Source organism: Sphaeramia orbicularis, chromosome 16, assembly GCF_902148855.1.
Source record: "Sphaeramia orbicularis chromosome 16, fSphaOr1.1, whole genome shotgun sequence".
In the NCBI taxonomy this organism is placed as follows: domain Eukaryota; kingdom Metazoa; phylum Chordata; class Actinopteri; order Kurtiformes; family Apogonidae; genus Sphaeramia; species Sphaeramia orbicularis.
In genome coordinates this window covers 41,515,238-41,540,337 of record NC_043972.1, presented here as the reverse complement: position 1 = coordinate 41,540,337, position 25,100 = coordinate 41,515,238, and the positions used below count along the sequence as shown (strand labels likewise).

Below are 25,100 nucleotides of genomic sequence, written 5' to 3'. Positions count from 1 at the left end.
TAATAACTACAAGTCTGTGTTTATTTCCACACCAGTATTGGTTTTACTTGTTGTACAAACAGTTATGATTTTTTGGTACAAATGCAAAGTAAAAAAAAAAAAAAAAAAGAGCCCAAATGTGCAATATTTTTCAAATCTTACCAAAAACATGTTTCTACAAATCCAGTGAAAATCATTATATGATGATGAAGAAGAGAATTCGATGTTGTCGAATGTGAACAGACCGAATACAAAAACATTTATTTAATTCAGGCCAAAGCGGAATCACAGTTGTTTCGCTCATAAGTAAACGGAACGTCTCGATCCCACACGGTAGTGCTCAAACAGGAGGAACTCACATCTATCTAAGAGCCATTAGTGCCATAATCAGGGAAACATCACTACTGACATCATTTGGTTAGTCATGTTGTATAAGAAAAACTGACGTTCAAATGAGTTGATATTAAGTCAATTAATGCGTTTTTGATCCTAATCAAGGGATTAATGTTGAGCGGTGGTCATTTTAATTGAAATCAATGAGGCCCAGTGAGAGAGAGTGTAGCCTGAAGTGAAGAGTTAAGAGAGAATCATCAGAGCTGATGTGCAAACGGAGTAAGGACTTAATTAGTCCTCGAACAAATCACTAATGGAGCCAAGAGAGGGGGACTCCATCAGGTTATGACAGCTCTGATTGCACCTCCTCTCCATCCAAGCTAAACAATTTTGCCTGACAAATGCAATAACACATCCAGAAAATTCTGTTTTCGCGTGAGACCCTTCGTGGAGCTTCAGGAAAAGGGGGGTGGGATTTTGCAGCCAAATCAACACAAAGCGTGAGATCTGCAGACCACTAAATCACTAATGTTATACAAGGTCTGCCCTATGTGTTTTATATAGTCGGTTTGCCAGCCAACTCCCACAGATGAATCTGCAGCTGTGCTCTTTTCTTACACAGAGTCAGTTTACCCACTTGAACTGGTTCACCGGAGTCATGGTACCATCACCCAAGAATTACCTCACAGAAGAAAATTCATTCTTGTGCATTTTGGCAGTAGTAGCGTACAGTATATGGCTGTCTTTCATACGGCTGTATTTCGCAGTATATTAGAGGAAAAACAGGACCTCCTTAACTTCAACAGTCACCCGTTTCATTATCCAAAGAGCTTCTATGACTCATCACTCATCAGGCGACACCTCACAGGTCATTCCTACCTTTCTAAAATAACCTAAGTTTGCTCCAAGTTTAGAAATTTGGCAGTCAACTTGAAGCAATTTTTATCAGGCAGTTTATAATATTTTACAGTTGATTATAATTTTTAAACCCACGGCCGAAACTTCTTCCAGTATGCAGGCATCAAGAGTAAATTTACCGCTGTCACAGGCTGTCCAAAAATAAAGAGCTGCACCGTCCCTCACCCCCCACCCCACCCCCCCTTTAGACATGACTGCAGATCTGTATGGGACAATGTCAGATCATATTCCATTCTTGGAGCCACAAGGGAATCACTGAGGGATGGAGAACGGTGCTGTAATATTCTAACGTCCACTGTGTTTACTCACATACATCCAGGCATATCATCCGTTACGTGTTGCAACATCTGTACCAGTGCCAGCAGTGTGCAAATATTGTTATGGAAACTAATGAAATCCCCTAAGCGTGCCACCATCCAATACTGCCTTTAAATACTGCTTCTTTACAGCCTTGTAAATAAATGTGACTTTAGTTGAAATTGGCAAAGTACACAAAGCAGATTAGCACGTAACAGAAAGAGGAAAAAAATGTGATAATGAGTCTTAAGCAGCGTTTAACACCTCAGTGGTTAAATGGACCAAAATAAAGGTCAAATTAGCTTCAGTTAGCAAACTAGCCCCACCTCAACACTATCATCCCCTTTTTTTAATCTTGCCATTCTATTAAGTACAATTTTTAAAGCAAACCTCCAAGATCGCTGTTGTTTTTGCGGCACCTTTCATCTAATAAACTCCGAACCAACTGGCCAGCCCGTCTTTTATTGGCCTTAGCCGTCATTGAGGCCAAGAACGCCTAATAGGCTGTTATGAAAGTTGATAATGGCCACTGACTGGTGAGAATGACTGTTAACCTGCTGGAGAACAAGCTGCTGTGTGGATGATAAGAGCCCAAGCAAACATGTCATGGTCGTGTAAACCTCACGCTTCAACGGTCTTTAGAACAAATAGCTCTTTCTAGCTCTGATCATTGTCCAGCTTCGCAGTGCGTACTGCCCGCCCTTCATCTGCTTGGCTCATACAGGGAGTTTATTGTTTACATGCTGAGAAGTCAAGAGATTCTGTATCCTGTGAGCTCAGCCAAACCAAACCCAATCAACACACTGTGGGTCACAGACACACTGGCGGGAAAACAGGCCTTTGGATGTTGAGTAATGGTTCAATCACTCATCAAATTAACTGATGGAGGCATTACATGAAGCACACGCAGCTTTAAAGCTCGTTCATTTGGTATCTTGGTACTTTCGTAAGATTATATTAATGACTGTTTGTTGTTTTTGAAAGGTTGTTCCCATCTGCCATGTTTACTGTGTTAAACATGGGCGGAAGAAGTGTTCAGATTTGTGTAAAAGTACCAGCACAAACAGTGTGAAAAACTTACTAAAAGGTTCAATATGTAAGATCTGCGGTGTTCATTTGCTTACATTAAGTTTGTGCTGGACTCTGTATTGTCTGGGAATCGATGGTTAGCAGTTGTGTTGGGTACTGTGGTTGCTGTAGATGAAAAGGTGTACTGAAGAACTCAGGAGTCAGTGCAAGGTTTCTCATGGAAAAATACTGTAATTTCTGGTCTATAAGCCGCTACTTTTTTCACACTCTGTGAACCCACGACTCAAACAACGATGCAGCTAATTTATGTTTCACAGGCTAATGATCAATCCGGCTGTCAAAGAAGGAAATAGAGCTGCTGCACGTAAGCTTGGCATCAATGAATCAAAGGTGAGACGTTGGAGACGGCAGCGTGAAGCATGGGTGTGGCTTGTAGTCAGGTGCAGCCAATAGTCTAGAAAGTAACTCAAGTCCTTAACAAAGAAGTCGGTGTACAGACCATTATCATGGATGCCGGCTTCTAAGATAGTGGTTAGTTTGGAACAGGGTTATAATAGTTTTGGAGTTTTCATTATAGTTTAGTTTTATTTAGTTTTGACCTTTTTTTCTTTAATCCAGTTAGTTTTAATTAGTTTTTAGAGCTGGTTTGCTAGTTTTTATTAGTTTTAGTTTTTTTTTCTAAATGCTTAGTTTTAGTTTAGTTTTAGTTATTTTTATATCTTTTATCTTCCTTGCTGTTGTATTCACATAAATCCCGTACAGGACTCTGCTGCTTTCTCCCAACTTTAGTCTTCATGTTTCCAGGCAGAGTGGGGACCAAAAGACGACTGTAAACCATAAGTGATGAGAAGTGACGGACTGTGAAGTGTGGTATTGTGCCGCCAGCTAAAATTGCTCGAGTGAAATAAATCGATTTCATATCGATCTGACACTGACAAAAATGAAAATGAAGGGAATTTCATCCATCATTTTTATATGTTTTAGTTAGTTTTGTAAACACACGATACAGTTTCAGTTAGTTAGCGTTTTTTCTTTTAATTATAGTTTTTATTTATTTCAGTTAACAAAAATGTCTTTTCTATTCTAGTTTTCATCATTTCGTTAGTTTTCGTTAACAATAATAACCTTGGTTTGGAAATGGCCAACCACTACCAAAGACCATCTACCTATACAAAGCAGACCAACAAAAACTTCACATGCACCTATGAGCATGTGAACATCTTACATATTGAACCTTTAAGTAAAATTATGTAACAATAATCAGCAAAATAGACTTAAAGTATAAAAAGTAACACTGTGATGCAGTAAAATGATCCCTGACAGTTTATGGATTTATTTTACTAATGATAATAATTAATAAATAATTTAAAGTTGAGCTCATTTGAACTACGTCATATTCTTTTCATGTCTTAAAGGTGCTCTGCCACACATGTTTCATTACTTCTGTGGTAATGTCTGAAGTTCTACCAAGGACTTGGAAAAAATGCCTCAGTTATTAAGTTTCAAACCATTCTAACGAAGTAATGAAAGCCTGCTGGAAAACTCAGCTCGATTTGCACCAGTTCTCATGAATATTCAACATGCTAATCTGCTTGACTCTGATTGGCTAACAGCTAGCCAATGAGAGCCTGGCTTTTCAGCATCCTTTATCCTGTGCAACAAGTACACCGAAAATGAAACTTAACATGCTTTGAATGTCCGAATCCCGGCTTGTATTCCTCTATTATACAGCGACCTTACACGGAATTTTCACAACTTCTAACCTGTATCTACTCAGCCCCCTCCACAGCTGTATGAGCCCCGTGAATTTGTCATGCCCCCCCCCCCCCCCCCCCCTTACGGTGCCCCGGGGCTAAACGGATTCTGTGGGCGTGGTTTCACCCAGGCGAGCTCATGAATAGTAATGAGCTCAGGCATTAACACGTCACACTGACCAGCTTTTCTAATTGACTTGATTACTCTGCTTATTTCTTTTCAGTGGCAATAGCAGACAGAGGAGGTAGTGGTTCATTCTCAAATCATATTTCAAAAAATACAAGTCAAAATAGTTTTGTGTGGTAGAGCACCTTTAATCTATAGCAATGCCTTATATTTAAAATTATCACGTTTGTAGCATCAGTGTCCCATGAGGGCCACATATTCTTAAGTCCACCTTTCATGAGTTCATAAAAATAAGCCTTTTCAGCTTTGTGACAATGTGTTTTCCAGCATGGTTAAGAAGGCAGTGGATTTGATTTCTCAATTTGTAGAAGAATATATGGCTACATTCAGACTGCACGCAAATGTGACCCAAATCTGATTTTTTTTGCCCATATGTTACCTGTATCTGATCTGTTAAGGACAGTTTGAACAGCACAAATCCGACCCAGGCCCCTTTCATATGTGGTCCTAAATCCGATACGTATCTGATATTTTGCAATACGACTTAAGTCTGAAGGCCCAGGTCGCATTTATCCGACCTTTACGTCACTGAAATGTGACAAACATCACAATTCTGCGTCCCAGGAGTGTCACTTCCATAAACACAGCGTGTGCCTGCGTGGTCACTTATTACGTCAGGAACTGTTTTGCGCATGGGGGTCACTTCAGGGTCGCATTCATTTCATACTCAAAACTGATAAAAGTCGCATTTAATGTGTGTTATGAACGAGCACACGAAAAAATCAGATTTCACCAAAAAATCCGAATTGTCCATTCAGACATGCTGTCTGAACGTAGGTCTATCATTGTTTAATTTATGAAAAATCAACAAATCTGGACATGTGTGGTTTTCACTGAACAATAAGAGAATGTGTCAAAGCAACTAAAGCTGTGATACAAATGGAATAAAAAGTTACATAAACGTACTATATTTTCTGATGTAGTGGAGTATAAGTATAAAATGCAACTAGTACAAGTATTTCAAATTCATGCTTCAATAATGTAATAGTAAAAAACAGTCCTTGTTACATTCTAACACAAGTATTTCATGAGTTTTGTGTTTGTATACCTCTCACACAGGGCGTCTTAGTCACAACACATTTCCTTTTCTCTGTCTGTGGAGCGCAGGACTGTGAGGGGACAAAAGCTGGGGACGTGTCCATACTGTGGACCTGTGGAAGGGGGACACGAACCCGAGACTGCGAGCCTTTCTTAAATCCGCATGTTTTGTTTTTCTTCATACAGGAACTCCACTGGCTCCACTCACCCAGTTCACACTCTCCAGCACGGGGACCTGAAAGGGAAAAAAAAAAAAAGGGGGTAAAGTAGAGTGTGATTGGCCCCCCACATTTGTTTCACAGCTTTTCCTTCTGTTTTTCCTCCGTTGTTAAACTCAGCAATATAAGCTCTGGAGAATGAGTTTAAGTAATTTCTAAATCTGCAAACAATTTGAAGTTTTTTAGTTTTTGAAAAGTAAGAAAAGGAATATTACAAAGACTTGTCATGAACCTGAAAATGCACCAAACAGAGCTCTCAGCCGCAAAGTTCAGATTACTTCATTTTACGAGGCAATAAATGATCCAAAAGCTTTGGTCAGTGCTGAACCAAAAAGCATACAGGGATTATTCTGTAAATGTAAAAAAAAATAACTTAATTTTTAGAGCTCCATGCACGACAGGTATAATTATATGAAAAGAGTCCACACTTGAAGGTCAAAGGTCACTCACCAACACACTCCATGGTCTCGTTGGCAGTGCGCTGGCCTGGAGGGCAGCTGACATAACACCGCCCACTGTGTGAATACAAGCCCTCCTTACATTTTGTGCAAAAATTGCGATTGAAGCATGCTTCACAATTGTCTATTTTACACTCTGAAAGACACAGGGGAGACATAAATGGATGATTAAATTAAAGAAGCACGTCAGTTTTCATTCACATTGATTCTGGTGAAGAGATTCTTCCTTATATTTACTTTAAATTCCTAAATTACTTGTTCTGGAACATTACTAATGAAGGCACAGAAATATATGTTCTTTTTTCTTTTTTTTCATTCCATTTAAAAAAAAAAACAGAACAAAACAAAAAAAACCTCTAATGGTCCTCCGGAGAGAGGACAACTTGAATTTTATTTCCTCCGAGAGATTTATTAGTGATTAAACAATGTGGGGGAGTAATACTCATCACTTTAAAACACATGCACCGCAGGCCTTGTTTTTTTGGAAAGCAGTGTGAATGAGTACAGCCAGGAGTGTATCGCTTCAGTGGCTTTCTTGAAAAAAAAAGCGTCTTTCTCCACACCTCAGACTCATTAAAATCTCTGACTCTGCAGTCAAACAACCACATTTCTTAAATTTCGGATAATTACAAACATAGGCAGATACAAAACAGACATCTCAACACTCCAAAACACTTTGGTCTTATTTTGGAAGCTTATTCTTCATTCCATAATTTGATATCTGGTTGAAAAAAAAGGAATGAAATATCGTTTCAGGAGTCAGTATTTTTCATATTCAGATTTATTTTCATTTCATTCTTGAGTTTTTGAAAAAAAAAAAAAAGTAATGTGCAGCTGGTCTCATGCCAAGGCCAGAAATGATCTAATGTTCAATCCTCAGAGGGATCTTTCTTTTCTCGCCTGCTGCACCCAATTACTATTTTTAAGCCCTTGACAGCTAAATTTGACAGCACTGACATTTGTAGCCCTATAATGTAAGACAAATGTTGCTAACAAGACATTCTGAGATGACATGTATAAAGTCAGATGATTGGATAATAACACCAGGTTAGCCACTAAAGGCCCCTAAAAAGAATATGTGTAGGAAATTCAAGATTTTCTTCAACATATCAGGGGATGTAAAAGACTGCTGCTCTTAAATAATAACTCACTCATAGTGAAAATGGCTGCAAAGGAGGCAGCATTTCAGTGAATTTAGATTTTGGTGCTCAGACATTTCCAATAATACAAATAAACTAACTGACACTACTTGTAAATAGAGACAAAACAGTGTACAATGACTATGAAAGCTACTATATACAGTGTTTAATAAAAAAGTACTGATGCATCATCATAATAGGACCTGAAATCAGAGGTCCTGTTGTTCAAGTACCTGAATCTGACCTAAAACATTGAGCCTGTTTATATGACCATAAAAATTTGCTAATTGCCATAATCAGATGCAACGTGTTTACAAGCACTTCAGAAATGCGATAATCGAAAAACCCTGGTTTATATGTTTCAATCCATTATTTGATTTCTTTCGGAGTACGTACATTACGTTATGACGTAAGACGTACACTTCCTGTTATTTTCAAAACACCCGGTTTTGACATTCTAAAGGACAACTTTTGGAATGTGTCGCCATTCCTGTATTTCCTCCCATCAACCAGATGGAGGATGTTGAGAGTTTTCATTTGTTGTAGCATGAAATTTGTTTTCTCTTCACTCCAGAAGTGAGTCTTTGCCGACTTTTTGCTGCTACATGCCATGTTTGTTTACCTTTTTCCTTAGGGTTAGGGTTGTCACTGCATAACTTCTGTTTATAAAGATTTTTTATCTACAGATGCGCAGATGTAAAAGAACAAAAGAAATCCGATTAACCTGTATGCTTGAAGACATCGGAGTATTGGAGATAAATCAAGGTGTGTTAATCTGATTTCTCATACTCAGACAACTGCCGTTATCTGATGAAGCCTATCAGACTATCCTGTTTACATGATCGCTAGAATAATAACTCCAGAAATCAGATAATGATCGGAGTATCGGTGTGCATGTAAACGGGCTCACTTTAACAGTGGGGCGTATGTAACAACCACAACTGGCGTGAAACTGAAACTTCATTTCGTCCGTTTCTCAGCTTTTACGCCTCACTTTTACTTCGGAGCTTGCACAAAATTTGCACAACTTCTAACCTATATCCACTGGGCCCCCGGAAATGCTGGGCCCCATGAATTTTGCCCCCCTTTATGGCTCCTCAGGCCATCTGATACACATCAACAACCTTAAAATGACTAAAACCCTGAAATATTTCATACTGAAGTAGCAGTTATGGTGATTTCTGCAACTTTCAGGTGGATACTGCTTCTATTTACATATTTTCAAAGTCTGATATTTCAACAGTTTTACATCCAACTGCAACACTGTTAACTTGTAAAATTGTCTTTTAAAATGGCAAACATCAAAAACTCTTCAGGTCCCATAGGGCACAATCAGAACAGCTGTGAATTATGTCACCTTTCTATTCCTTAACAAAATGCTTGTTTGTTTGCTAGCAAGCAAAAAATTTAGCTAGTTAGCCAACGCATGATGGCTGAAAAGGTCTTATTTCTACTCCTTTGATAAAAACATGTTGGCCAAATGAATGCAGCACTGGGGTCAAATAACAGATGATAAAAACAGGACAACAAACAGAAAATACAGCATTGTGATAAAATGTACGAAACAAATGGTTGCACTTCTTGCTAGCTACTTAAAAATTAACTATTTGGTCTACTCAAGAAGGCTCTGTAGAAAACCTTACTTTGAGACTTGCTAGCTGAATTAATTCCACTATATAGCTAAAGAATAGAAAATAACACATAACACTAGGAAAGCACATAAGTTAAAAAAAAAAAAAAAAGGGAGAAAAGGATTCAACAGCATTATGAAACTTAACTAGGCTGAATCTGTCCTTTAAGCTTATTTGGTGTTTAATGTAAGATTTTTTTTTTTTTTTTTTTAATTATTCTACGGTACTTTTACGCTTCAGAGCAACATGTTTTAGGCCCAATCCCAATTCACCCCTTGGCCCTCCCCCTTACCCCTACCCATGGCCCTTGCACTTGACACTACCCCTTGAAATGGAGTTGCAAGGGGTATGAAATGACACAATCCTTCAAAACCTGTTACATCATCAGCGGTCATTGATATTGCTATAAACAGATGCCACAACTTTGTTTCTGACAGAATTCACCATGCCGTCAGCAGCTGTAACCATCTCTGTTGCATGGGCTTTGGTCATCTTTTTGCAGCTATTAACCGCAAACTGCAGAAATGTGGTCTACAACACATTGAAATGGCATTAAATGGTTGATCAAATGATTAAGTTGTTTACAAAGAAAATACGTAGATTGGTGTGTTTCTTTCATCACACTGCTGCACTTTTAAGTTGTGTTTACCTCCATCTTGCCAATGTTTCGAATAGAATTATGGGAGATTTCTCATACCCCTCCATTTGTAGTGTGGTCCTGAAAAATGTCTGTTTCGAGGGCCAAACAGCCCTCCCCCTTAGCCCTTCCCCTCTGGCTCATTGAGAATCAGGACACCCCTACCACTTCATGTGAACACGCAAAATGGAGGGGTAGGGGTAAGGAGGAGGGCCACGGGGTGAATTTGGCCTCAAAGTAAAAACCAGTGTTTCCAGCTGGTTCAAAAATGAATCCTTGCTGGTGCAACCCATCCTTGTACAGTACATGTCAGCTCTCAGAAGTAATTTTTTGCAAAATTAAATCAGTATTTTTGAAAGGAATGAAGCATATATTTAGTCCCTCACAGAAAAAGATGTTGCTAAATTCGTTTAAAAAATCATAAAATACATTGTGCTGAAAGTTTTACGGGTGTTTCAAAGCAGAATATGTGTAAATTGAAAGCAAAACAAACATGGCTTGTGGACTGGCATGAACTCGGCACATGAGAGTCAAATAAAAAGCACAGACTTTCTCTTGAAAACAGACAAACAACAATGCATTAGAGATGTTTTTGTTGGGATGGTGTTCCAATCCTGTTTTCACATAAGAGGAAACAGACTCCACACTGAGGGGCTGGTAATCTTTGGCTAAAAGTGTGGGCCTGGTGCCACCGAAACAGACGCCTTGACTTTGGTAAATACCATGAGTGTGGCTGTTATTTCCTCCACTTTCTTTCGTAACTGTAACTGGTTTTGGTGTTTGGCTGTTCACTTATATTATTTACTTATCTTTAGCTATTTGCTTATATAAATACATCTTATTCAGTAACACACAAGAAATGGAAAATACAGATCGAGTATCCCTGTTTCTGGATAGGATTTTAAGTGATTATTATGCAATCTTGTGGCTACAAAGCAGCACCAAGATACATGAGGCGAACTCGCAGGGGTTTCCCAGTTCTCCTCTAAATGCCTCACAGATAGATTGTAAACTAGTGATAATAAGGCACAAATAAAGAGATAATTTAGAGCAGGGGTGTTGAACTCATTTTAATTCAGGGGCCACATTCAGTGCAATATGATCTTAAGTGGGTCGAACCAGTAAAATAACAGTGAAAAAAGTAAAATTACAAAATGAAAATGTTTACACCTACAAAATTTCCTTAAAAATGTGAATAACTAAACAACCTGAAATGTCCTAAGTAAAAATAAGTGAAATTTTAACAATATTATGCCTCGGTTTATTATTTGCACATGCGCATTACAACTTACAGATCACAGTGGATCTACAAATACACAAAACTTTTAGTAATATTATTAAAATTGCACTTACTTTTCTTCAGACATTTCAGGTTGTTTATATTTGTTCAGATTATTCACATTTTTTTGTGAAAGGAAAGTTTATAAATGTCAACATTTTCATGTAATTTCATATTTTTATATTAGAAGAAAAAATTTGGAGTTATCATAATGCCAACATTTTCATGTAATTTCATATTTTTATATTAGAAGAAAAAAATTTGGAGTTGTCATAATATGCAGGTTATTATGAGAGTTAAGGCTGCAACTAATGATAATTTTAATAATCAATTAATCTGTAGATTACTTTAATAACTAACCGATTCATCAGATAAATACAAAAGACTCAATTCTCAAAGATCAGTATTTAACCCAAAGTAATATTGGCTGCAGACATTAATGATTACATCCCCCACATTGACTTCAAGTTTAGTTAGCAAGCACTAGCCCACCACCCAGACTTGTTATGGCTAGAGACCAGCAAGATATAGTCTTCAACCAGCTCCGGTTATAGGCTATCAAACTAGAGTTGTATGTTTTAGTTCCAGTCAATGATAGGTAATGTTAGTCTGGTGGCCAGATAAACGGAGATGAATCAAAACATTATAATTACGACAATAATGTCTAACTAGCTAGCAAGCTAAAGTAATCACAACATGTAGGCTATATTAAGCTAGGTTTACATTATGTTCCCCATGGTCATGGCAGCCCCGTTTGTCTGAAATGTAGTGCGCTATGAGATTTTGGCCATTTTTTTCTCCATATTCGAGTTTTGTTACATAAATGGCGCACTGTTTCAGCCCAACAGGGCTGCCCAGCATCTGAAGCCTTCACTATGCTACTCTGTGTTTTCCTCTGTTACTCTCCACAACGTGCAGGCATGCCTCAATACCAACGTGATCTAAACCCAATGAATCGACTGCCGAATTCATTGACAACTCTTTTAAGAATCAATTTGGGATGATTTAATCGATTCGTTGTAGCAGCACTAATGATAGTATTTCACTGGTCTGACCCACTGTACATCATATTGGTCTGTAAGGGCACTTTCACACAGCGTACTTGAGTCTGTATCATACTTGAATATGCTCAAACCTTTCCCGCAGATGTTGCGTTCACAAGCACATGTCGCGGCCTGTGCCCTAGTACGAATGGGTGTTACAGGGCCAAAACAGTAGGTGGCGGTGTGGAATGGAATTCTGTCGCTATCCAACAAACATGAAAGTCAGAAGAAACCAATCCCTTACCTGTAGGTTAGCCTGTTTGAGGCAAAGAGAAGCAGCATGAACTTCGTTGTCCCTGATATATCACCGCGTGGTTAAGGCGAGCCCAGGCCGCGTGGGATCTGAGGCTATTTCAGGAGACAACAGGAGCATCATCTATGGTCTCGTGGTGATTAACCCACTTCCGTTGTCAGAGTGGTGATTAGGTCACTTCCGGACTCAGGCACGGATCGCATTCACACGGCAACGTATCGTGCTGGGGTCCAGTCCAGACCCAGGACTACCTTCTCAATTGGACTCGGGCATGGCACTCAAGCATGGAACGGTTGCATTCACATGGACAAAATTAAGCGGACTCTGGGGTCCAGCATACTCGGATATGGACTTGAATACACTGTGTGAAAATGTCCTAAGCGGAACCTGAACTAGAATGAGTGTAACACCATTGATTGTTAATATCTTCAGTGTAATTTTGCACAAATTCACCCCAGCGGCCAGATTGGACCCTGTGCCGGTCCGTATGTTTGACCCCTGTGATTTAAAAAGTCTGCAGATATTTGATGGGAGTTCAGTATCGGCGGTATTCGACGTACCCACTGACCTGTTGTGTTGGATATGGAAAACATACCAACATCACAATGCAAAAAACTCACGAGTGCATCTGTTGTTGCCTTCAGGGTTCCTCATGCCAAAGTATCCCATGGGGCAGGAGGCGAGGCACACACCTATCTGCCGGATGTCATTACGCTCCAGGAAGATGAAGAGCTTGGGCTTACATTTAATGCAGCCGTTGTACTCAGAGCATCGGTCACAGCCTTTAGGGCAAGACGGCGGCCCCTCGGTACTAACTGCAGAAACATAAGGTAAACAGAACAAAAAATAACAGTCACAGCTAAAACAGAACACCAGCACATAAAAAAATATAGAAATTGATTCCAGTCTGATACTTTTTAATGAGGGAATACAAAAGGGCATTTGTAAACATACTGCTTTGATGAAAACATCAGGGAATTTTAATATTTCGCTGGCATTTGTAAAGACCCAGCCCGTAAACCTGCCAGTACTTTATCACTCCAGCAAGCAGGGGTTAATGCTCACAGCTTAATCTAACTGGGGGCCAGGCCAAACATCTTTGTTTGAACAGTTACTCTGTGTTTACTTGAAACTGCTTGCCGGAGATCCTTAACAGATTTTCATTTGGAGAAACCCGGATAATTGGGGCTGACAGCTTACCAAGAGAAAGTCAAAAATTAGGCAACTTACATCACACAGAGCCTAGAAATGATCTGAGGATAAGAAAACTGTAACTAGAACAGAGATAGGAAGAGAGAAATACCAACATATAGTGAATCCAGGAATGCACTACAGATGCATTTAGACTTTTAACCCTGCTTTTGTAGCAGTTCTCAAAGGGAATTTTCTCTATTTTTAACCTTTCTTAAGTGATTTATCACCATTTACTCTAATATTATCCTCTGTATTTTGCATTTTGCAAGTGAAAATCAGGTATTTTCCTATATGCACTGTATTGATTATGTAGATGCTCATTAAAGCTCATATTAAAGTTGAGAGTTTTACATCCAAAACAGAGAAAACTGAAGGAAAAGATCATTTTTTCTGCAAAACATATCATTAACTGAACATAAAATAAGTGTCTCCATCCACTGTCATTGATCCAACTCCATTGGTTTTACTGATGAATTAATGTTGTAGAAGATGACGGTGTTTCCATGGTAACTACGGAGTCACATTCACTATGGAGCCTCTGAACATCCAAATGGGTCATATCTGATGACCATGAAAAGATGACAAACTGTATTTTACACCAATTATTTACATGGATCAACAAGATTAGTGGATCAACAGGTATTAAACATTTTATAACAGTGAATAATATTTGTCGCCGATGGATGTTTGGGTCCTCATGGTTTAATATATGTAATTGGGATTAGACATTAATCCAGTGTTTTTCAGCCTTGGGGTCACCTGAAATTTCTAGTAATTGATAAAAAAAAAAAAAAAAAAAAAAAAAAAACAGCTTTCGAAATAAAAAATATATGGTGAGTTAACAGAGACAATCACAATAGCTAAAAGGCATGACAAATTGTGAAGCTGAAACTGAAGCACTGTGGTACTGTTTATGTTTCAAATGTTCATTGTGGCCGATTTAAGATGCTGCAGCTCTTTCATAATTCATAGTTTGAGTTATTGTTTGCTCAATATTAATTTGCAGCCTTGTAAATACCAAGGAAAATAAAATTCTCACTTTGGGCAGTAATCTACACCTGGCTTTTCTGCCTCCGTCCATAATAATATACACTATATAGATTAAATGTCGTCTAAAATTAATGTTTATTTGCGACATAGTATAGCAAACTAATACATGATCAAAAACAAATTAATTTTAGCCAAAAAAAAATGTCTCTGTTTTGAATGTCTGGGGTTGCCAGAAAATTGTTATGTTAAAATGGGGTCATGAACCAAAAAAGGTTGGGAACCACTACATTAATCCAATTCCCACCCCAAAAAATAAATAAATAAATAAATTTAAAAAACATGCAGCAAGTAATCTGAATTAGTTTTAGGACAAATTATGTCAAAGTGCACATCCTTTTTTTTTTTCTAAGGAGGCATTCAGACACAAAATGTCAGAGTTGATTTACAGTGTAGTTCTCTAAATATACATACTCTCACACTGCAATCAATCTGCCTCCCTGCCTTGTGGAGATAAGTCAGATAGTAAACGCATTAAAAGGATTCTCTCGTGAATAGATTACATGAGTAAACTCAAATGCAGCAATACAGCCCAGTGCTATTACTAACTAACGGTGATAAAACATTTAATCTCAGCAAGAAAATGATGTTGTAAACAGTTCACTGTCTAAATCATGAGCTGCAACTTGAGCTGCTCTCCCTTTTTGAGTCATTTTTTGATGTAGAAATTGGTATTAAGTTAATGTGAATTTAATATACTGTCCAAATGTTGACATTTTCATAAATTTGTATTTTTCCTGAGTCTTTTTTTTTTTTTTCTTTAGTTTTAATTAGTCAGTTTATGGTGGAAAGTACTTTGAATTAACTAGTTTTAACTTTTATTTAGTTTTTCAGGTATTATGAAGGAAAGCCATAATTAATAAAAGTTGAACAAGGTAAGAGGTGAAACAATGCAGCACATAAAATATGATTTACAAAACCATTACATTTATTTAACCTGAAATGGCAATAGTGGCTTTCAAAGGTCAACATGATAATGATAAGTTTAAGCCAACTACTCCGTTGTAATCACTGTTCCCCATAAAACATTCAACACAGTTGGAAATTTACTGCTTTTCATTTTATTAGAAACTAGACAGCTGCTGAACTGATCTAAGTAAAAGTCATAAATACAAGAAAAAAAGAATCAACAATTAATTAATCTGGATCTGAACATCAAAGTAACTCTCAAAAATCAGAGTGATTGAGGGCGTAATTTTTTTTTTTTTTTTTTATGTCTTTCATTTCCCTCAGAGTCGTTAATTATATATCAGCCACTATCAGAGTCAACACTGATTGGACTTCAATTGTATAATTTAGGCAGTTATTATCCCTTTAAACCCTAAGCCTAAAATGGTCCGTCTGGACTTATTTTTCTTATTTTGACTCTAAAAAGGTTAGAAAATATGCTGTGATTGAGTCCAGAGGACTTGGAACTTTCAAACTCTCCGTCATTTACAACTTACTGCTTGTTATAATACTGATAAAATGGCTTCTTCTCCAGCTTCCAGTACAGATGTGAGTGAAATTACCATAATGACCCAATAAAGAATATAAATCGTCACAAATTTTTCCAATTGCACAAACAGTGACAGAGTTACGGCCATCCAAAATGCATATGCACAGGATGTGTCAGCGATGACACTTTAGGATTTAAAGAGTTAAAAATCCTAAAACGCCACATCATTTGCAGACGATTAGCACTGCTCATAAATCTTGCAAATCTCAGTAAGAAAAGATATCTAGACCAATTTTTCCAAAAATTGTATTTTTGCATTAGTCGCTCTTCCATTGACCCTCAAATTGCGTAAATATAACTTGCGCATTAAAATTTACATAATGGCAAAATGACAATTTCGCCAAAACTCTCATTTTTCGATTAAAAGTTTTTGCGCTGGCAAGAGGTGGTTTTTCGGGTGTAGCGCAAATGGTATATCACACAAAACTGAAATGGAAAGACCTTTTTTGACCACTAGAGTCACGTGAATAAAAAAATGAAAAAACGGATGTTGATGGACGTTACAACAAGCAAAGAAGAAGAGTTTTAAAAGAAACATGGCATGGTATGTGTGGACACACCAAGAAACTGAATCATTTTTTGATTTAGTACAGGATAGAGGGGTAATATATAATAATAATGAATATATCTGTAAATCAACACCATATTTATGTTCATCGCCATGTTTATGGAATGACTTCTCATGTCATCTCACAATAATAAGTCAACAAATCATCGCATTTGTGATTTAATGGAAAAACTGACATTACGCCCTCGTATTTTTTTTGACATTTAGTAAATATTGGTAAAGTTTTGCACATATGTCCAATGGAAAAGCAACTAGTCTTGCTTTTTCCATTGTTAGTCAGTCTAATGAAAGTTGTTTTAATTTTTATTTCATTTAACAATATTTTTTACTGCTAGTTTTTGTTAAGTCTTACAACCCTGTCACCAGCCTGTCACATCAGTACAGTACATATATATTTATATAGCATTGCACTGTAAGCAGAATCTACTGAACTGGTTTTGATGTTGTCAAGGGCGCTCCTATATGTCATAGGTGACCCAAATTTGTCTGTCCTCATTATAGTGTCACAAGACAAACTGTGGCAGCGTTTAATACCATTGTCTGCATTCATGTGTGCGCAAACAACTTTTCTCTTTTCCTTCTGAGTATTTTTAAGACAGCCACATGTGTTACTGTGGCTGGTGTTGGTATTATATGAATTCTGGTTCTGGTGAGTTTGGAATTGCCTGAAAGCTCTTTGTATGTTGAAGAAGAATTATTTCAAAGGTGACGCTAACACCATCCGAGCTTCCGAGGGGCCTGGAGATGGACTGTGAGGAGCCGGAGCACCGTCTTTGTGGTTACGTGAGGTCAGAAAAATGCTTACAACAACAACAGGCAGCACGGTCCAATTGAAAGGTCCAAACTGTCAGGTACTCCTTCCATTATGCATCCGCAGAGCCAGACGCAAAAGAGCAACAGCTTTGAGAGCAAATCCATCAAAAAAAAAAAAAACCCTCTATAAATAACCCTAATACCCATAAAAGTTTTTCATAAACTGAGAGAGGCATAATCTTAAAAAGAGGCAAAAAAAAAAAAAAGATGAGCCATGCGAGGGGAAGACTGAACCTAACATAACCCACCTAGGAAAAACAAATACGAGTGGGGAGAAAATAAACAAAATGTTATCTTTACTTTGCTTGTTAAATGTTTATACGACATCCAACGCTGTGACTCAGCGCGCAGAAACGAAAGGCAGCGGGCTGGAGAAAATAGAGAAGAAAACAAACTGAAATGTGTGTGTGTACGTGTGTGTGTATGTGTGTGTGTGGGGGGGTGACGGACGGACTCACCCCGTCTCTGCCTTCTCGCCTTGGAGACTCTGAGAGCGTCACTGTGACCCATGGAGCTGAGGAAGACCATCGCCAGCGCCACCAGTCCTAGCTGCATAGTCTCTGCTGCCTTCCCGGCCACGCAGGGTCCCCCCTTACAACCAGATGGAGCAGGTGTGAAGGGGGGTGGGGGTGGGGTTGGGGGAAAGGGGGTGGCCCTTCCTTCCTCTGGCGGGACAGGTGGATCCCTCTTGATCGTCCCTCCTCTCTCTGTGTGTCTCTCTTTCTTTCTGTGCTGTGGTGTTTTCTCTCCTTTCTTTCCTCTCCTTTTTCCTCTTGTCCTTCTATCTCTTTCAGTCTAGACGCTTCTACGGCCGAGAGTCTGTGAGGTGGAGGCTGATGCTGGGGTTCCACGTCCAAACGAGCCTGACACCCTACGAGCCATCACGTTGGCGATAGTACCGGGAAGGGGACTGCTGACAGTGGAGGGGGTGGGGGGGAGTTTGGGTCTGTGTAGAGAACGAAAAGGAGGAAAAAATGGAGAGGAGAGTGGTGGGTTCCTAATGGTTTAACCCATTAAGCTTTGGGTGGCGGGTGGTGAGGAAACACAGAGCAGGAAGAGCTTCAGAGGGTTTGGCGAGCGCACGTCTCAGCTCATAAGCTTTAAAAAATGCTCAGAGGAGGCGCTCGAATAAGGGTTCAAGTAAGGGAGTGAAAAAAAAAATAGATGCCGTGTCTTGACTATGTGTGACAGCACATCTGCTAGTGCCAGGACCTGCCAAGGAAAAAGAGGAGTGGGTTTGTTAGCAGGATGACTGTAGGCAGAGTTGGTGAAGAAACTGATAGAACTACAGTAGAAGCATCACTGTAACATCATCAGTTACTATTTTAACCCTTTCATGCATACTGGTCACTACAGTGGACATTTCTTCAAAGCTGTTCTCTTGTATATTCATGGATTTTCTTGTTTTAGTTCCATATCAGCCAACACAGTGGACACTTAAATGCATCATCTCATACACTGACATTCATACCATTGCTGTAACTTTGCTGTTCTTGATAAACTTGATCTGCAGGAACGTGTTTGAGTGTAAATCAGTTCCTTGTTATTGTTATGAGACTGTAATTAACAGGGTTTTTTTTTTTAAACAAAAAGGTTTGTTTTTGTTTGTTTTGCAGATTATCTCCATAAAGTGAGTAATAACTAATATTAGAGTATGTTAAAATGTGACAAAACAGATTAGCAGCATTTTAAAACATTTTTTCATAGTTTTCACACAGTATATCCGTAAATACATGTTTCTTTGCTTCAAAAATTAAACGCATGGTGTCCAGCTGAGTGGATATTTTTTGCAATTCCATGAAAAATCGGTTCATAAAAAAATTCAATCGCAGTGTTTTTTTTCATGCCTTAGGAGGAATAAAAACACAAAAATTCTTGATTTATGCATGAAAGGGTTAAATTATAATTTGTACAACATTTTAACAGCTTCTGATGGGTTTAATTAAACTATGAGTACATTTGGAATAAGAAAAATAATTTTACAAAATGATGGGTAATTTTTCTCCTGAAAAAGTCAGTGAAATTTTCATGCTCAGCATAATGTCTATAGCTGTGTTACCCAAACTTTTCTTATTTTTCTGTCAAACCATCATGACCCAATTCACTATACGCCGAATGTATGAATGTAAAAAAAAATTAAAATAAATAAATAAATAAATATATATATATATATATGTATATATATGGTCATATTGTTTATCATTTAAACAATGTATAACATTATTTTGAATGGATACACATGAATAGAATAGAATAGAATAGAATAGAATAGAATAGAATAGAATAGAATAGAATAGAATTTGGTTCAAAAGCATGACATACAAACATATTTGGTGACCCAAATAAAATCTCCCGTGACTCATCTAAGGGTCACAATCCAGAATTTGGGAATGGAGGATGTGTAGAATTCATCCACACATTAAGTGAAACACCTAAATTATCAAATCACTATTTATTAACTGCTGAGATGCTAGAAATACTCCACAAACTCTCCAGAGGGGGTTTATATGCACTCCCAATTTCATTGCACACACAATGAGAATAAAGGCTATTCTATTCTATTCTATTCTATTCTATTCTATTCTATTCTATTCTATTCTATTCTATATCTAAATCAAATGCTATTAAATTTACTTTCATGCTCATCCTAAGCTAAAATAATTCGGCTTCATTCTTATGTCATATGCTTTTCTTAACTGCATAAGAAATTCATGAAATCTGTGGTTCTAAACCCATGACTGGTACATTCAAGTGATCAGCCGTGAAACGAGGAAACCACAAATACTTCGGGGTCACATCACTCCCAACTCTGTTTGACCTTGGATGATGAATAGAGCAAGTTTATCCTTTAAAAAAATAGAGACTAGTCAACTCTCATCTGAAAATGCAACACACACTGAACGACCAGAGGACTTTGTCATATTTGGTGCTGAGATCTTTTTGAGATACTGTCGTGCTTTGCCAGTATTTACAGCTCTGGTGTGAAAAGGACACACAGAACATGTTAGGATCTGAGCAATGGGAGGTCCTCCCTTGCAGCTCAATAAAAGAAAAATAGAACCATATTTGGCTGTTGAGCCGGTTGTGGCTCTGGATCACACTAAGGACAATGCCATTTGGTGTATTTAGACATTCCAATGGGTAACATTATTTCTTTGTTAAAGAATACATGAAAAGAAGAAAAAACACTTTGAGATACTCACGATTTTCCTTTAAACTGGACTTTTAGGGAAATCAGATTTTTTTTTTGACACCCTTCCCAAAAGAATGTCCTTAACCCTTTAAGACCCACATAAACAGTCACTGGTCTAAAATGTTTAATAAGTTCTGATCTATTAATCCTATCAATACATGTAAATAATTGATTTTAATCAAATATGATCCATTTGGATCTTCAGAGGCTCCGTAGTGAATGTGGAAACACCGACATCTTCTAAAACCCATGGAGTTTGATAAATGACAGTGGATGGAGACGTGTTTTTACATTTGGTTAGTGATATCTTTGCTGAAAAAGTCACTTTTTCTTCAGTTTTCTCTGTTTCTGACATAATTAACCTCAATTTTAACCAGAGGTTTTATGAACATCTACATAATCAGTAAATTAAATGTAGGAAAATGTATGATTTTAATTGAAAAAAAATTTAAACACAGAGGATAATATTATAAATGGAGATAAATTACTTTAAAAAGGTTAACTGGAGTGAAAAATTTACAAAAGTAGTACTGAGTCTTTATGGGTTAAAAATTATTTAGAAAATTCACATTTTATCCACAAAAGATGCAAACAGGTAGAAATGTGTTATCATTAGTAATTAATTATGAGTCATAAAATATAAAAGTATTACAAAAAGAGCTGTTCTTAGAAAAAAAAAAAAAACACTCAGTTTTTGATGTAAGTGGAGTTTAGTTCTGCGGCTGTAACATTTTGGTGCAGAATGAGTCAAAATTACACACACAAACACACACACACACACACACACACACACACTAAAAGAAAAGTACAGCTCATTTCTTTACAGTTTGTTAAATTACACTGAGGTCCTAAAAAAACAACAGAGTTTCTTGTAGCTTCTCCTAATTGGGAAACACTTCAGACTCTCTTCCTCCAGTGGGTTTGTTTACTTCATTACATCTAATGACTTTACATGTCAGGGACACCTCTTGGCTAAAGCCATATTTATAAGAAAGAGCCAAAAGAGTGGCGCGGCCAGTGTTCTTTAGCACCTGTTTGTTAGTTAAGAGTGATGATTGGAGAGCGGGACATGTTAAGGATCTGGATCACTCTTTCCAGCGCTGAGTAACTCAAGACATGTGCCAGAGCCTCTTTCATAACCCCGCACTCCCACGACTTTGTGCAACCTGCCAAAAGCCCACCTCAGCCTCTCCATATCTGCTCTTACGCAGCGTGAAGATACGAGGGTTCAGATGAGAAATGGCACCGCTAGTCCTCACGCTTTAAGACCTTTTTTTGACACTTGTCCCGTCGGCTGACTGAGGTGCTACCGTGGCACCTATGTACGTTTTCAAAGTTCTCCCTCTTTGCTCCCTCATCCATTTAATTGCGTGCCTTTCCTCGCCGTCGGCCACATTCAGCTGAGCCCGGTGAAACTAAGCCGGGCTCATGAAATAGTCAGGAGATTAAATTGCCTCCTTTGTAAGTCCTAAGTTTGATCTATCAATTATTCAGACGCTGAAAGGGAGCTCCCACACTGGGAATTTATTGAACTCGAGAAGGTGCCACAACTCTGAGCTCAGAGTTACAAATGCAACCTGTCGATGACTTTCTGCCTGTGAGTCGGGGATGTCAAACTCATTTTAGTTCAGGGCCCACATACACACCAATATGACCTTAAATGGGCTGGACCAGTAAATAATAGAAAAATAGCGTATAAAAATTGACAATTTCCAATTTTTTCTCTTTGTTTTAGAACAAATAAGTGAAATTAAATAATGAAAATGTCAAAATGTCTACATTTACTAACATTCCATGCACAAAAAATAATAAAATAAACTAAACAACCTGAAATTTCTTAAAAATACAAGCAATTTTAACAATATTTTGCCTCAACTTATCATTTATATATGTGCATTACAGATGAATAGACAGTGAATCTATAAAGGCATAAAACAAGCAGAATATTGTTAGAATTTTGCAGTTTGGAATTTGCAATTGTCATTAATTGCAGCTTATTCTGCTGTTATTTCACTGGTCTGACCCACTTATGATCAAACTGGGCTAAAGATAAGTTTCACACCACTGACCGTTAATGTTTTCAGTGTAAATTTTACACATTAAAAATCCATCCCACGGGCCAGATTGGAATCTGTGGCGGGGCGGTTTTGGCCCACGGGCCGTATGTTTAACCCCCTTGCTGTAAGTGAACCAACACGTCTGAGAGGCAGCAGTAAAGAATGGATAAAACACACACGCACTTCCCAAAGATATTCCATAATTCTTAGTCTCAACGGTGGATCAGTCTTTTTCCTCACGAAAGGAAACATTTAATTGTTCCACTACATGAGCTCCGCACTAACCTCAAAACCCTCATGGCATCAATATGAAATAATTTAAAGTGGCATCTGCTTCATAGTCACTAAAACTGTACTTTATTATGAGCATTGCTTTATCTGTTGCTATCCGGTTCCATTATGCACCTTCTGACCTCATAACCATTACTGTATTGCACTGCTACTACTGCAAATACATGGAAATGTACACTTTATATTCTGCTTTAGTTTATTCTTTATATTCAATTGAAAAAAATTGTGGCATTTAACAAGGTGAGAAAGAAACAGTATCTCAATTCTGTGTAAGTCCTGTGCATTTAGTAAATTGACAATAAAACATTTGAATCTTTGAAAAGTGAGTGGATTCTGCTTCCCATTTTTATTTATTTTTTTGCATTTTTCCATGTGCAATAAGCAAAACAATGGGATTTTGTGGGTGATTACAACCTGTCAGTTATACCACTGATCTCCAGTTAATTTGGATAGCTGTAAAATCCCTTATGTGTGCATCCAAGCCATAAGCTCTGGCGGTGCTGGCCAACCCAACCCACAATGAAAACCAGAAAGAACAGAGAGACATAAAGTGATGGAAAAGGGGGGGAAAAAAAGGAGGAAAGAGGGGATGAGGTGTTGATTACTTTCATTCACAAATGAAAGCACGAGACATATCATGCATGCAAGCTCCTTTAAAGCACCTTTAAATCTGCAGATGATTATTAGATCATTAGGTTTTGCGGTCAATGTGGAGAAACTCCTGGCCGGACCCCACCAGTGTTCACAGAAGCCTCCACTATTGGTAATCACTTCCTCTGCTCTGAGGCTTAAAGAGAGCAGGCGGTGTGAGGTCATGTGCAACAGATGAAACAAACTCAGCAGCAGTCGGAGTGATGAAAAGTATCAGCGGCCTCTTCCTCCAAATAAACCATAACCAGACTTGTTGTTTCTGAAAAGTTCTCTATGTAGGACTGATGCCTGCATGGCTCAAAACAGTCCGAGGAGTTGATCCTGTGCAGCTCAGTTGAGCACGGTTCAGCTTTGCCTCAGAGGGCTTTTGCACACCATGCAGGATTACAGCTGTTTGCACTTCTCTGCTGGGTGAAGGAAATAAAGTGCAGACCTCCACCTGTCCCTCAGTTCAGCATCTCTACTGTCACGTCACTGTCCCGTTGTTTTTTTCCCAAAAATCCACTCACTTTTCAACCACAAGTAACTGACATTTAATGAGGAGTGTGTGTATGTGTGTGTAAAGGGTGTGTGTGTTTGTGTAGAAGTATTGATGCAGTAGAATAGGACAGGGTCAAGTCCAACAGGATCTTAAATTCAGTCTGAGGAATAAGAAAGCACTGTGGAAATATGCCACAAGGATTTTTCTCTTTCTACATGGATGTTCATTATTAATAATAATAATAATAATAATAATAATAATAATGTAGTAAAACCTTTAAATGTTTCTTTTGCGCTTTATAAAAAGCCAAAACAAATGTCTTAATATACATAAAATTATTATAAAATTCCATAACCACAAAAATAAAGTGTTTTTTTTTTTCTTCATGTAAGTAAATATCCGATCATGTTTTAAAAATAAATAAATAAATAAAAATAAACCCACCTGTACATCGGGGTCCCGGGATGATGCTGTTCATTGAGCAGTCGGGACTAAATTTCCTTTTTTTATAGGGAAATCCGTAACTTGTTTGGTCACAAAGAACTCCTCCTACAGGACACCCCCATGCAAACTTTTCTCTGTCATCATTTAAAAAGACAAATGATTGAATTTCTTTCACATCTGTCACTATTTCGACACAACTCCCCAACACGCACGAGGATGCAGATGATGGGAAAAGAATGTGCAAGGGACTGAAAAAAAAAAAATCCAAATGAAAGAGATTACATGGAACAAAAATAAAAATTAAAAAAAAGTAAAATCCGATCAAATTAGTCACTCTGAGTTTTTTTGTTTTTTCTCTCGTCCTCCTCCTGTAGTTGTTCTTACATGTGGTGCTCGCTTTGCAGTGAAGTCCCGGAGAGTTGCGCCTTTTAAATCCACTTTAGAGCGTCGAACTGCATCCAAGCTCTGACAACTGGAGTCACACAGCCGTGATATCTGCATCCACAGCCCAGCACTGCCAGCGGGCATTACAGGCCACACCCCTCCCACTGTGACTCAAAGGTGGATGGGAAATGGATGAAGGATGGACACCACAGACCACATGCATGGGTACTTTCATTTAGATTTAGAATAAATAAATAAATAAATAAATAGATAGATAGATAGATAG

The 25,100-nt window shown here is 38.0% G+C and overlaps 1 protein-coding gene and 1 long non-coding RNA gene across 2 annotated transcripts in view; one reads left to right on the top strand and one right to left on the bottom strand.

Annotated features, from left to right (window-relative positions):
• Positions 1-24,887, bottom strand: part of rspo1 (R-spondin 1) — a 29,966-nt gene extending 5,079 nt beyond the window's left edge. Inside the window, exons 1-5 of the mRNA XM_030156986.1 lie at positions 24,431-24,887; positions 17,772-18,525; positions 12,814-13,008; positions 6,204-6,347; positions 5,546-5,770 (exon numbers count right to left, since the gene is read on the bottom strand). Of these exons, the coding sequence (XP_030012846.1) occupies positions 5,546-5,770; positions 6,204-6,347; positions 12,814-13,008; positions 17,772-17,868 (661 nt within the window). The 5' untranslated portion in view covers positions 17,869-18,525; positions 24,431-24,887. The remainder of the gene's footprint in view (positions 1-5,545; positions 5,771-6,203; positions 6,348-12,813; positions 13,009-17,771; positions 18,526-24,430) is intronic.
• Positions 5,131-12,124, top strand: LOC115434866 (uncharacterized). Its single transcript, XR_003937605.1, has 3 exons — positions 5,131-5,274; positions 7,608-7,610; positions 12,113-12,124. It is a non-coding gene; the product is annotated as an uncharacterized LOC115434866 (long non-coding RNA).
• Positions 24,888-25,100: the final 213 nt, after the last annotated feature.